At 47.8% G+C, this 15,037-nt stretch overlaps 1 protein-coding gene across 5 annotated transcripts in view; it reads right to left on the reverse strand.

Annotated features, from left to right (window-relative positions):
- Positions 1–1,447: 1,447 nt before the first annotated feature.
- The window catches only part of LOC146347659 (uncharacterized), a 129,696-nt gene continuing 116,106 nt past the window's right edge, over positions 1,448–15,037 (reverse strand). For 4 of the 5 annotated variants that reach the window (XR_014789889.1, XR_014789890.1, XR_014789888.1 and 1 more), the window contains one exon: positions 1,448–1,598. Coding sequence is in view for 1 of the 5 variants with exons in the window: in XM_084848171.1 (XP_084704297.1) it covers positions 1,537–1,598; positions 1,692–1,936 (307 nt within the window). In the remaining 4 variants the exon portion in view is untranslated. Of the gene's footprint in view, positions 1,599–1,691; positions 1,937–15,037 lie in introns of all 5 variants that reach the window. The other variant, XM_084848171.1, reaches the window with a different exon arrangement.

Raw genomic sequence — 15,037 nt, forward strand, 5'->3', positions numbered from 1 at the left:
CCGTGGCCACTTACTTGTGGGGTGCCACAGGGTTCCATCCTCTCCCCGATGCTATTTAACATCTATGTGAAGCCACTGGGGGCTATCATCAGGAGGTTTGGGGTGCAGTGTCATCAATATGCGGATGACACGCAGCTCTACCTCTCATTCAAATCTTCACCAAGGTTGGCCGTAGAATCCCTGTCCAAATGTCTGGAGACGGTGAGTGACTGGATGGGGAGGAATAAGCTGAAGCTCAACCCTGACAAGACCGAGGTACTTTTGGTGGGAGACAAGAGGAGGCTGGGGGATGTTGACCTGGTGTTGAATGGGATATGGCAACCTTTGAAAGACCAGGTCCACAGCCTGGGGGTCATTTTGGACTCCCAGCTGTCCATGGAGGCTCAGGTGTCAGCTGTGAGCCGGACAGCGCTGTATCAACTCCATCTGATACAGCGGCTGCGCCCCTTCCTTCCCGACCTTCTGCTCCCATCGGTAGTACACGCCCTGGTCTCCTCTCGTTTAGACTATTGTAATGCGCTCTATGTGGGGTTACCCTTGAAGACGGTTCGGAAGCTGCAGCTGGTACAGAACGCGGCGGCTCGCCTGATTAAAGGCAGCCGCCGGCGAGATCACATCACTCCAGTGCTGAAGGAGTTGCACTGGTTACCAGTTGTTTTCCGGGCCAAATTCAAGGTGTTGGTTTTGACCTTTAAAACCCTATATGGTTCCGGCCCAGCCTATCTTAAGGAGCGCCTCCAGCAACACCAGACAGGCCGCTTAACAAGATCAGCCTCGGATGGCCTTCTCTCTGTCCCATCAGCCAGGACAGCTAGACTGGTGGGGACGAGGGAGAGGGCCTTCTCTGTGGTGGCCCCCACTCTGTGGAACTCCCTCGCTAGGGAACTCCGTCATGCCCCCTCTTTAATGAGCTTCCGTCGTGCATTAAAAACGTGGTTGTTCAGGCAGGCATTTGGGGTGGGTTAGGGTATTTAAAAAAAAAAAATTATGGTAAAATTTTATTGTTTTAAATTGTTTTATGGTGGGTTGTACATCGCCCAGAGTGCCTGGGTGACCAGTCAGATGGGCGATTGATAAATTTAATAAATAAATAATAAATCAAGGAATTGCTTTCAAAGACCTTGTTGTGGTCTCTCTCTTGACTCCCTCAGCTTTTGGGCTTTCCTAGGCACCGAGAGTTCTATGTGAAAAGATCCCTCTGGTATGTGTTTAGTTTACATGTATGTGATATGCACCTCCACGTAAAATAAAGCATACTTCATAACATCAGGGATGCTGACTGACCATATCCCTATGAGGAAAGCTTACAGCAGCTGGGCTTGTTTGGCTGGGAAAGCATTCTTGTTGCGGTTAACAGTAAGCAAACACAGAGATCATTGTGTAAAATGATCTAGATTTAAAAAATTATATCTGTGGACTTGAACCAAGGAATTGTTAACTTTTTTTTAGAAAGAACTTTATATACAAACAGAACAGATCAAAACAAAACACAGAAACAATTCTAACATTGGGCTGGGCACTGGCTGGCTGCAGGCCTCAGTTCGGAGGAGGATGCAGTTCCCGCTCTATGGCCTCCACCCTTCTTTGAAGGTCATCACCTGTGTGTAGAAAGAGAAGAATAAAGCACAATGGTAATATGCATCTTGCAGGCAGAGTTGTTAGCTCAGGTGCCATTCTGTAGTACTACTTACAGGTCCTGCTGAGCCTCTGGACATCTGTCAAGAGACGCTTCAGGAGCACAAGTGGAGGGGCTTCATCTGTGGAAGAAGGGTGGCCTTCCTCCACAGATGCTGCTCCTCTTGCTGCTGGCTCTGGCTGCAGTTGGGGTTCTTGGATATCCTCTTCCTCCTCTTCTTTTCCTCTTCCTCCTCCTCCTCTCTCCTCTCCCTCTCTGTGGCCCTCAGTGCCTCCTCTGCCAGCAAGGCACAATGCGCAGCTATGGGATGTCACAGTAACAGAATGAATGCATTTATATATGCAGTGAGTGAACAAAACCACAGTCATTCATTGATCTGTCTATCACCATCCCTACTACCATAAGAACCATTGATTCTGTCCTCCCACCACAAGGTCTAATGATGAGGTGATAATTAGGGAGGCAGATTATACAGTACTGACAGTTTTGGCATGATGGGGACTGTTGCACTTCTGTAAACATGCACAGGATTGCACTTCTAGTCACCCCATTTCTACATTTGCAATGCCATGGTATTTATTTATTCTATTGATGCATTGCATAAATGCCACCTTTTTTCCCAGCGCAAGGAACCCAAGGCAGCTCACATTATCCTCTTCCTCTCCATTTAATGCTCACAACAACACTGAGGTAAGCTGGGGCTTTCTGACTGGGCCAAAGTCACCCAGCGAGCTTCCATGGTTGAGTGGACTATACCCAGATCTCCAAGCTCTCAGATCAACACTTGCTCATGAGTTGACTTGAGTGCCAATGTCTTGGTAGAAAGTAGGGATGTACCTTTTTGCAGATGTGATTCGCAGTGGAAGGGGAGGCGCTCCATCCCTCCCCTAGGAATCCTCCCTGGCTGGCTCCGCTCCGCGGCAGCTCCACAGAGCCGCCACCCAGGGCCATCTGCAGCCGGAGTTCCAGCCACAGATGGGCTGCCGCAGATGCAAATGGTGGCCGCCATAGCAGCCGCCATTTGCATCCTGCGAAGCTGCCATGATAGGCTACGTAAGTATTTACATAGCCTATCACGGCAAGCCAAAAAAAAAACAGCGTACGCAAATGGTGGCGGCTACGGCAGCCACCATTTGCGTTCCCTATTTTTAGCCGTTTTAGCCTGCGTAAATATTTACGTAGGCTATTACGGCAGGGGAAAAAAGGAACACAAATAGTGCCCACTACACTATTTGCGTTCCCCCTTTTTTTGGCCGTAATAGCCTACGTAAATATTTACGTAGGCTAAAACAGTTAAAAATAGGGAACGCAAATGGCAGCCACCATAGCCGCCGCCATTTGCGTACGCTGTGTTGTGTTTTTTTGGCTTGCCGTGATAGGCTACGTAAATACTTACGTAGCCTATCACAGCCTCCGCAGGGACACAAAAGGCATCCCTGTGTTAGCCGTGATAGGCTACGTAGCCTATCATGACTATGATGAGGAAGCGAATGGTGGCCACAGGGCGGCCGCCATTCGCAAGTCAGCACGGACGGCAGCAGGTAAGTGCTCCGTTTCGCGTGCCTTTCGTGGGTTGGGGGGGCAGGGGCTTCGTTCCGCCATGGATTTCAGGGGGCCAAATGCACTGGCATTCGGCCTCACCGAGATCCGTGGTGGAATTCTCTGACATCCCTAGTACAAAAGGTGGGGTGGCTGGGGTGCAAAAATTCAGCAATCACTATATGAAGAAGGATGACGTGCACACACCGAGAGGCTGGTCCTGTTGCTGCTGGGCTGGTGCCAGTAGGGATGTCAGAGAATTCCACCACGGATCTCGGTGAGATTCGGCCCCCCGAACTCCGTGGTGGAACGGCCTGCCACCCCCCCCACCCCTCCATGGATCCCCCCCCGGGATGAGACTCACCTGTGGCGGATCTTCCGGGTGGCGGCAGCTCTGGCAGCAGCTTTGGCGGCGGCAGCTGGTCTTCCGACTGACTGCTGCCACTGCCGCCATTTCCAGGCTTGTAAAAAAAAAAAAGCTGTGATAGGCTATGTAAAGATTTACATAGCCTATCATGGCTAGGTTTTTTTAAAAAAAGACATGATAGGCTATGTAAATCTTTACGTAGCCTATCATGGTTGGGTGGGTTTTAAAAAAACACACACCCGCGTACGCAAATGGCGGTGGCTATGGCCGCTGCCATTTGCGTTCCTTATTTTTGCTGTCTTAATCTACATAAATATTTACGTAGACTATGACAGCGAAAATAAAGGGGAACGCAAATAGCATAGCGGCGCTATTTGCGTCCCTTTTTGATTCGCCGTCATAGTCTACGTAAATATTTGCGTAGATTAAGACGGCAAAAATAAGGAATGCAAATGGCGGTGGCCGTAGCCACCGTCATTTGCGTACGCTGTGTTTTTTGTTTTTTTGTTTTTTTACCCAAAGCCCTCTGTGGTCAGAAATCAGGCTGCGGATGGCTCTGGCCTGGCTGCGCCTGGCCAGCTGCTCCATGGAGCTGCTGCGGAGCACAGCCGGCCGCGGAGGATTCCAGCGGGGAGGAACGGAGCACCTCCCCCCCGGCAAGGATTCCAGGGGGAGGGATGGAATGCCTCCCCCCCCATCAACATAATCCACGAAAGGTAAGTGACTTTTGAACATCCCTAGGTGCCAGTCCCCCTCTGTGCACTGTGCAGAGACCGGCAGCAGCATTTCCCTGGAAATGGACAGTCTGTCAGTGTGTAATATGAGTTGTAGCCAGGCTCGCATAATCCTATGCATGTGGTTGTACAGGAAAAAGCAATGCAGTTCCCAGCATCCCTTCTTCAACCAGCCAAAGTGGCCGGAAGATGATGGGACCTTTTTCTGTCCAAGTTCAACAAGCATAGGATTGCAGGCTAAATGTCAGGATTTGTTTGTTTCCACATGAGACCACAAAGAGATAGCTTCATTTTCAGTACACATCATTTTCGTATTTAGTTAAGCTTGATGATGGGATGGGATAAATATAGCTTACCAGGCATATGCCTCTGTGAAAATGGGGGCTGGCCTGCTTTGACCCACACTCTATGTGGCGCCAGTAGTAAGCGGGGGGGTTCGACAGCGGTGCCCTCCTCTCAGCTGCAGCCATCCCCTCCCTGATGAAGGACTGCTTCAACGCCTTCCATTTGGACTGTAATTGTCCCATCATCCGATGGTGGCCCACTCGCTCCATCCTCCTCTTTATCCGGCCCCAATAAACTTCACTGCGGCAGGAGCAACTGCCAAACAGTGCTGCTACCACCTCGCTGCTCCTAATGTTAATGAAGAGGGCCTTGGTCTCCTCATGGTCCCACCTCCTGCCAAGCACTGGTGCAGCCATTTTAGTGCAGCCACACTACTACTACTACACACACACACACACCAGACAGCCATGCACAACCACCACTTAACTACACACACATAGACCAAACCAGACAAAAACACCACAGTGCACAACTACACACACACAGAGACCAGACAAAACCACCACAAACAACACTGACACAAGCAAATCCAATAAGCACCACCACTAACACACAACCACCACCACACAACAGAACTCCACCCACAAATCACCACACAGATGCAAATGCAGATGCAGACGACATTCAAGAAGTTTGCAGGAAATTGACGACAGATTTTGCGGAAGCAGAGCTGCAGCCCCGTTTTTTTTTATTTGGGAGACGGTTTTCTGAGGTTAACAAGACCAGTAAACGCGAGGAACATCAAGCACAAATACACAGAAATTAATAAAATCACAGTCCCTGTCTGTGTCCGAGAAAATAAGACAGTGAGGGAGCACACAGAGGGCAGGAAACATTCCAGGCGGCAATGAAAAAAATACGTAAACAATTATGAAAATAGCGGGAAAGTTCCAGCCAAGGCAATCACAACAGTGGCAAGTGCGGCGGAAGTTACAGGGGGATTCCCCCCAAGGGAGAAAATACGTAAGCAATCACAACAAACAATGGCGAGTGCGGCGGAAGTTACACAGGGTTAATTCTGGCCAACGGAAACTACGTAAATATTTTAAACGGGACAGAGGACGCAAACTGGAAGTCAAGAGGAACGGTATGAGCACAATTCGTACATCCCTATCCCTGAGTGACAGGCCGTGGTTTAACAAACTTGGTTTTATCAGAATTTTGTCTCATTTTAAACAATTTAAAATTATTTTAACATGATGTTTTTATTCTTATCATGTCTGCTGTTCACTGCTCCAAGGTCTTTGGATGTGGAGCGGTATACAAATACTGTAAATAAATAAATAAATAAATAAATAAATGAAATGAAATGAAATGAAATGAAATGAAATGAAATAAAGGAACTATTCAATATGCTGAACCTTAGCCCCAAACTAGGTTTGGATATCTCCTTTAGAGTTCTGGCTGGCTCTGACTGAAACCCAGAGTGGATTCACAGCCCCATTGAAATCATAACCACCAGCCTCCATTCCAGTCAATGGTGAGACTAGGAGGCTGTCTTCACAAGTGATTTAGTGCAAAATTAGAGCAGCCTGAGTTCCTTTGCAACAGATGGCATTGTCACCAATCCGCTGCCAACCTGCTACTTCTCTCTTCAAAAGCTGCATTTTCTGAAACTCCTTTTACTCCAACTTTTTTACTGAAAGTGGCTCCCTGGCAATTTTACCATAGTGTGCCTCATCTCCCCTGCATTAAATCCTGGGTGTGCCTTTGTGACCTGGTAGTGACGTGGTCAAGGGGGTGGGATGCCCCATTCCCTCTTGTTTCCCCAAAGTAGTTTTCCCATTGAGAAAATCTCCAAGAGAGCAGCAGCTTATCCCCCCTTCTGTGCATGTTTACTCAGAAGTAAGAAATAAATCTCACTCCCCAACAGTGAAAGTGTTAAAGGCTGACTTTAGTAACTCTTCCTAAAGGGCTCTTTCACTTCTCTGATGCTCTCTTAAATTGCTATGGTGATGTTGTGCTTCTTTGATGTTCCTAGTTTCTCTGATGTAAAGTCGTTTCTCTGTTGTTATGTAAAGTCCCTTCTCTGCTTTATCTTAGTAATGATATTTTGCGTTTATGAGCTTCTCATTGCTAGCAGGGAGGAGAAAGAGAGAAAGGGTTGGAAGCAATAACTCCCAGGCAGAGTTCTGGAATGGGGGAAAGTTGAGGGGCTGAGCTGCTCTCAAGGGGGGCATTCAGATGCTGCGCTCAAGAATTGGGGATTTTGACTTCTCAAGGCAAAAGTGTACACATAGGGAAAAATGGGGTGGGAGCAATAACTTTGTGGCAGATTGCTGGAATGGGCAATATTGGGGTGGGGGGAAGCTCTGAGGGGGAACCTTCAGATTTTGGCTTCTTCAGGGAAATCTGCACACATGGGGAAAATTGGTTGCTCTCCATTCATAATAATGGAGTAGCAGGGGGGAGCCTGGACAGTGGGGGCAAACAAGCCTCTCTCATTTGTTGAGCAGCCCCCGCCAATCTGATGACATTCAGTTCTACTGCCCCCCCCCCCAGCACCCAGAAGTATGTTCCTTTCAAGCGCTGTGTGACCCCTGGAAACTGGATTTTAAAAGTGCAGTATGCTCGGCTTATCTTGCTTCGTGTGTCCCTGATGGACCAAAGCCAATTCCATGAAAATCCGGGTAATACTCCAACGTGCTTCTCATTCCATTGTCGTGAAGATCCCCCCCCCCCCCAGCTCAAGACTAGTTCACACATTCGAACTGTTAGGATCAACTGCCACACATATTACATAGGAGTATCTCTGCAGGACATTGCAGACACTGGTGTATGTTTGTGAAAAATTATTTCTGCAGATCTTGTTTTTCTTGGTACAGAATATGAACAGTGCAATATAGTACTGTGATAGTTCCACTGTTAACTAGGGACACAACTTTGTTTAATACAACTCAGGACATATGCATGAATACTATAACCTGTGTGGGAATTAGCTAATGGCAGGAAGCACCTTACAACTTCCCCCTTTTTTAGCTAATTGAGGGCAAGCCTAATCCCCCTAAGGAAGACACAGTACACTGCCTGCTTCTGTCCCACCTGGCCATACCTTTTGGCACTGAGGATGTCCTGAGTCACTACCCCCTCCCAAGCCCCAAGCCCCTGGGTGTATAACCCAAGCAAGCCCCAACAAGGGTCCTTTCCAAGACCATGGGTGTTGAATTAGATGCCTCTGGGTGTTCACCAATGATTCTGCTCAAAATCTACTTCCTGCACTGCCATGCTGTTGTGCCCAACCTGTTCTACCAGTTAGGCATCACCATGCACTAGCTGCCAATTCCCCCTATGCAACAACACAGAGTAGGCAAAAAAAACCCTGTCTTTCTTGTGCCAATCTGGTCTCCAGGCTTAACATTCCTACTGGCCCAATGGCATGGGTCATACCTGCACAGAAAACATGGGTGGACACTTAGAGCAATCCCAAAGAAGGCTGATAAGAGGTAGACTTCTTAATAGGGATGGCGGAGAATTTCTCCCCGAAACTTCGGGGGGCCGAGCGCCAACGTGTTCGGCCCCCCGAACAAGTTTCGGGGAGAAATTCTCCGCACCCCCCCCGCCCCCCGCACACACCCCCGGGACGGGACTTACCTTTGCCGAATGTCCCTCCCGGCGGCGGGTCCGGCCGGCGGTTCAGCGGGTGTTCGTGCGGGGCGGAGCGGCAGCCGGTCTTTCGACCGGCTGCTGCCGCCGCCATTCCAATAAAAGAAAAAAAAACACGCTATTTGCGTTGCCCTTATTTTCGCCATAGTCTACGTAAAGATTTACGTAGACTACAGCGACCAAATAAGGAACGCGAATGGCGGCTCCCTATGGGGGCCGCCATTAGCGTACGCGTTTTTTTTTTTTTTAAGTCACCCGTGATAGGCTACGTGACGATTAACGTAGCCTATCACGGCTGACTTTGCAGATCTACCCGTGATAGGCTACGTTAATCGTCACGTAGCCTATCACGGGGGCGTTTTTTTTTTTTTTTTAACTTTGGAGTTCGCGGCCGGGCGAGGCGGGAAGCCTCCTCCCCGGCCTGAATTTCGGCCGGGCGAGGCAGGAAGCCTCCCCCCCGGCCTGAATTTCGGCCGGGGCGAGGCGGGAAGCCTCCCCCCCCGGCCTGAACTTCGCGGGGGGAGCAGCGAAGCGCCTCCCCCCCACCGCGAACAAGCTTTGACGACAGGTAAGTGACTTTCGTCCACCCTATGTCTCCTTAGCTCCAGTCTCTTGGGTCAGTGTGCAAATGCAGGAGTTTCCCCACACTTTGTGAGGCCAGTCACCATACTGCCCCCAACATCATTGTTCTATGTTGGAGGAAGGATCATAGCATCCCCTCCTGCAAACACAAGAAGCTGCAATGATGAAAAAAGGGTTCCTGTTTTGCTAGCACTCTGTTCCCATCCATGTTCACCACTAAGAAATAGTTACCACTTAGCACAGTGCTGTCTGTAGGTTCAGGCTTGGTTTGATGAGGCTAAGGCTTTTTGCTCAGAAAAAAGAGCAAACAGAAGAGGCAGAGATCAGGAAAGTTTGATATTAGGAACCAGCAGCTGTTCGGTGGAGATTGTAGCTGCTCTCTGTTTGGAGGTGACATGTTCTCTGCATCTGCAGCATGGTGATTAATCACTTGTGTCAGAGCCCCTAATCCTATTCAGGGGAAGACAAACACAGTGGCACCCAGCCACTCCTTTTACTCAAGTAATTAGCAAATTTACATGAGCTGGGTACAGGTGACAAAGGTTGGCCTGCAGGGCCCTAGAAAAAGAAACCACAGCAGTCAGTCTCTGGTGATGTTTTGTCCTTGGATGTTTGGCTTAACAACAGCCTTCAAAATTCCCTTGTTCTGCTGCCCAGGAGACAGGATGCTATTCTTGATGAGGTCCTATACAAGCAGTGCCTTGCCTACTGTGTAATGCAAGTCCACTCATATGCTGCCCACTGATGGGGTTTTTTCCTACTGCCACATCCTACAGTTCTGCTCTCACTGAATGCAGCAACAATCTTCTTTGGCCAGAAGCCTTGAACCAACATGATTCAGGGGACTGGAAAAAAAGCCCTATGAAGAGAGACTGAAAGAACTGGGCATGTTTAGCCTTGAGAAGAGAAGACTGAGGGGAGATAGGATAGCACTCTTCAAGTACTTGAAAGGTTGTCACAGAGAAGAAGGCCAGGATCTCTTCTCCATCATCCCAGAGTGCAGGACACGGAATAATGGCCTCAAGTTACAGGAAGCCAGATTCCGGCTGAACATCAGGAAAAACTTCCTGACTGTTAGAGCAATACGACCATGGAACCAATTACCTAGGGAGGTAGTGGGCTCTCCCACACTGGAGGCCTTCAAGACGAGGCTGGACAGCCATCTGTCAGGGATGCTCTGACTTGGATTCCTGCATTGAGCAGGGGGTTGGACTCGATGGCTTTGTAGGCCCCTTCCAAGTTCCAACCCTACTATTCTATGATTCTATGATTGCTTGGCAGCCTTATCCCTAACATTGTTCCACATTATTATCTGTAGGGGAAAAAAAAACACCCTTTCAAACAGTGAACCCATTGGACTGCTTCAAAATTTACTGGGGTAGGGATAGACATAACGCTTATAAACCTGGGAGATAAGTGTTTGCATGTGATGCCTAAACTTCCCTTTGTTCCTACATTGAGCAGGACTTGATTTTTAAGGCCTCCTTTCTCCCTGTCAGACCTGATAGTTTAGTTCTGCTCTTTTAATGGCCAGTTTCACACTCATTAAACTTTGTTAAACCTCACTATTTCAGGAAATTAACATAAGATGTCCAAGATCTGAACTTGCTGGATCACAGCAAAACATTTTGCAAGATACTGTGACCACTTTGTGAATTAATTGTAATGCAGCACCGAAGAAATGGACCTACTGGATCAAATCAGAGTTTTTTGCAAGACCTTAGTTTCTTTTCAAATTAATTAAGACAAGGTTTACTAAACCCAAGGGGCTACAGTCTGATCCCTCGGGTTTAGTAGGAAAGGAAAGGTTCCTCCTGTGCAAGCACCGGGTCATTACTGACCCCTAGAGGGACGCCGCTTACACTGACGTTTTCATGGCAGACTATAGCGGGGTGGTTTGCCATTGCCTTCCCCAGTCGTGACTACCTTTCCCCCAGCAAGCTGGGTACTCATTTTACCGACCTCGGAAGGATGGAGGGCTGAGTCGACCTGAGCCGGCTACCTGAGACCCGGCTTCCGCTGGGATCGAACTCAGGTCATGGGGAGAGTTTCAGTTGCAATACTGCCACCTACCACTAGACCTTGTCTTAATTAATTTAGCTGCTAACTAGTGCAGTCAGATCTTGGTCTTGTGAGATCTTGAAAGTCTTTAGCAGCTCTTTGCTTTAACAGGTAAATAATACTAAATTGGAGCAGCCAAGGTTGCGATCCTATGCACACTTACATGGAAGTAAGGCCCACTGAACACAGTGGGGCTTACTTCTGAGTAAACATGCATAAGATTGCACTGTAAATGAAATATATCTAAGGTCTTGCTAGCAGACCGTAGCTCATACGCTACTTATATGCTAAGCGTGATGTGCCCAAGCGTGAATGTATCAATAGTGTAAATCACAATTAACTCCAGATGTGCTCTCTCTTGTTCATGCTCCAGTGGCACACTCCAGAGCAGCCTTCCCCCATCTGGTGCCCTCCAGATGTTTTGGAGAGCTGCTACTAGTCAGAGTGAACAATACTGGGCAAGATAGACTGGTTGATTCCATCAAAGGCGGCTTCAAAGGATCATCATATAGCACACACCCCTCCCATCATCCCCAGCCAGCATGGCCCATGGTCAGGAGTTGTAGCTCAAAACATCTGGAGCACCAGGCTGGGGAAGGCTGTGCTAGTGATGTTAGAGATGTGCTGCACCTTTCCAATAGGCCATCCACTCCCCACTCAAGTCACCTGAATAGCAGCAGCTGGTGGTTGGGAGCAGGAGGGGTGTTCTGTTCTTTACATGATGATCCCATGAAGCTGCCTGCCTGAATTAGACCATCAGACTCTCTTGCCCAGTATTGTTCACTCTGACCAGGGCAGCTCGCCAACAGCAGAGGTCTTTCCTAGCCTTGAGGTCCTTTTTCATGGAGACGCTGGGAAAGGACCGAGACTGGAGCCTGCGACTCTACTACTGAGTTGCAGAGTCATTTGAGAGAGCTGGGGCCTTCAGGTGGCTGAGGGTAGTATACATGGATTCTCTCTGTCTCCCTCCTGCAACCTCCATTTAGCGTGGCCGAGTCTCCTCGTTCATAGCAGACAGCCCAGTGTTCCCAAGCCTGTGTGGGCCGATGTCCTCTTTCCAGGTTTTGTCCAGTGCTGCAAGGTGGACGGCAGGCCGTGGTCTTCCTCTTCCTTCCTTTCCATGGTCATTGCCCAGAAAAAGAAATAGCTACCCCTATGGCCAGCCTACCTCCACCTGACCTATTCTGCCTACCCAGGGAAAATGAATGAGTTCTGAATTCATTTTCTGCAAATGAATGAGTTCTGACAAATGAGCAATGAATGGATGTATGACATTCAGAAGAAATGAAGAACTAAAATTCAGGACTCATCACAACCTATTAGCTACCAAACCGTGCTCAATGTTTTGTTGCTGGCATACGAAACCCTAAACAACTTGGGACTAAGATCCCTAGCTGACCACCTTCCGCCATACACACCCAGTCAGCCCCCGAGATCTCCTGAGGAGGCCTCATTGCTCATTCCGCAACTAATGGTGTATGTTGCCAGGAAGCAGCACACACGTGGGCCTTCTCGGTAGTGAAACACTCTGGAACACTCTCCCATCTGTTGTTCGAGTGGCAAAAACTGTGGTGAGTTTTAAATATCCCCTAGATTTTTATTTTTTTTACACAGGCTTTCCCTGACTTGTAATAGACTATGGCACTGCTCTGTTTTATTATTGTCTCTATTGTGATGGTTTTAATTATCTAATTAATTATTGTTCTTACATGTTTTTTTATTTTTTATTATATATGGATTGTGAACCACTTATAGATTTTAGGATATTAAGTGGTATATATTAAACAAACAAACAAACAAAGAAAATTCAGAACTTATTCATGACTCTGCCATTCATTTCTTTACTAATAACAAATGAAACAAATGGGCCCCATTCATTTTATTTTTTGTTTGTTATGAAACAAAGGCATGTCCCTTATTTGTTTTTGCATAAGCTTTGGTGAGCCAGAACCCATCCCATCTGATGCATGAAATGGCCACCTAAGTGAGTATATATTCATATATACCTTGAGTACAGAGAAAACAAGAAATGTTTTCTTATGAAATGAGGCCAATGGGACAATGAAAGACACAGATGTACATGTGTCATGGTACTATACAGAGCACAAATGTATACAAGATCCAATCCAATCAATCCAAGGTCCCGTTAGCCTAGATCTGACCCACCCCCCACTGGTGAGGAATAACAGCATAAGATTAATAGTGTAAATACACACTAAAAGTGGGACAACTGCTTTCTGAATTATGTGGAACTTGGTCTCAATAAATCTTAGATTGACTAAATCACTATTTTATTTATTTATTTCAGAAATGTATATACTACTTCCAAACAAAAGTATCAAAGGGGTGAATATTATAATTTCAACACTAAACTATAACAGTAAAGTACAACAATAAAATGATCATTGTACTAATATAACTGGAAGTGGCTGGGTCACACCTCAAGGAAAGCCTGTGTAAAAAGAGAGCCTAGAAGGCAAAACTGTAAATCTAGACTGCAAACAGCTTCCAGAGGGCAGGTGCTGTAGAAAGATCACAGTGAAAAGCATTAAGCAGCTGTTTTAGCCGTATGTAGACATGCAAAAGAATGTGTGAGGACACAACTTGTGTAGGGCACATGGTTGTGCACACCAGCACCACCTGCAGCATCCCCAAGTTCACCAGCCCTGCCTGTTCCATCTCATCTTCTCGTGTTGATTCCACAGGCTTCTGAATCATGGAGTTTTAGGATTCTACACACATTCAGCTGAATGGTTCCCTTCAGGTTTCCCTGTTTAATGCCTGAAAGTTGGGAGTTGAGGGGTGGGGTGGGGCATGTGCAAGGACATGACGGGCAGGGGACAGCATGTGCGACCCCTGCTCAAATCACACATTGATTTGAATGTCTGACTAGGGCGTCTGCCTACCCACCTTTCACTTAATCTCCGTCTGGCCTGGGCTGCTTTGAGTTCAACAACAATAGTGGAGGAAAGGATCACAGAGCTCCATACAATGTGCCGTTTGAGTCTGAGAGGAAACAGGACAGGACTGTTTGCTCCCTCCCCCTCCCCAAATGCTGCTTTTAGCTGCGCTCACCATTTTACACAGTGTTGCACTGGCATGTGAGGGGTGATCAAGGAAGGGATGTCAGAGGAGTTCATCTGAGCCTGGCTCAGAGATAAACCAGGGAAGACTTTCCCCAAAAGACCCTCCTCAGAATGGGAGGTGAGTCTCCCAACCTCAAGCTTCCTCTTTGCTCATATCAAAAGTGTAGCACTCAGGAGAGGAAGTCCACTCCCCCTGCTATCATCTTCTACCTTCCTGCCCCCCACAAAAGCCATCCATGCCCCTCCTTTGCAGTGGCAAGGAATCTTAAAGAACTAAGCCTCCCATAATATAATACCACCATGTATTCAGGATAATGGGAGGGAAGGGGGATCCTCCCTTTCCCCTGTGCTCTCAATGTTGTCACTGCTTCTGTGCCCTGCTAAGAAACGAGGTAAGAGGAAGAATGAGGAAGGGAGAGTGGTTGGGAATGGGGGGGGGCAGATTTGGCAGGAGTAGATGGTAGCAGAAGCAAGTAGATGGTAGCAGAAGAAAGTGGTAGGGATGGCAGAGAATTCCACCACGAATCTCAGTGAGTCCGAATGCCAGTGCATTCGGCCCCCGAAATCTGTGGTGGAACGGCCTGCCACCCCCCTGCCACCCCGCGGATCCCCCCTAGGACGAGACTTACCTGGGGCGGATCTTCCAGGCAGCGGCGGCTCCGGCGGTGGCGGCTGGTCTTCCAACCGGCCGCCGCCACCGCCGCCATTTGTCTTGTAAAAAAACAAACAAAAAACGACGTGATAGGCTATGTAAAGATTTATGTAGCCTATCATGGCTGGGTTAAAAAACAAAAACAAAAAACGACGTGATAGGCTACGTACAGATTTACATAGCCTATCATGGCTGGGTTAAAAAACAAAAACAAAAAACGACGTGATAGGCTATGTAAAGATTTACGTAGCCTATCATGGCTGGGTTTTAAAAAAAAAAATGCGTACACAAATGGCGGTGACTACGGCCGCCACCATCTGCGTTCCTTATTTTTGCTGTCTTAATCTACGTAAATATTTATGTAGACTATGAGGGTGAAAATAAAGGGGAACGCAAATAGCATAGTGGGCGCTATTTGCGTCCCTTTTTGAT

This window comes from Heloderma suspectum, chromosome 4 (assembly GCF_057233095.1).
Source record: "Heloderma suspectum isolate Gila_16-S chromosome 4, 16-S_ref, whole genome shotgun sequence".
NCBI lineage: Eukaryota > Metazoa > Chordata > Lepidosauria > Squamata > Helodermatidae > Heloderma > Heloderma suspectum.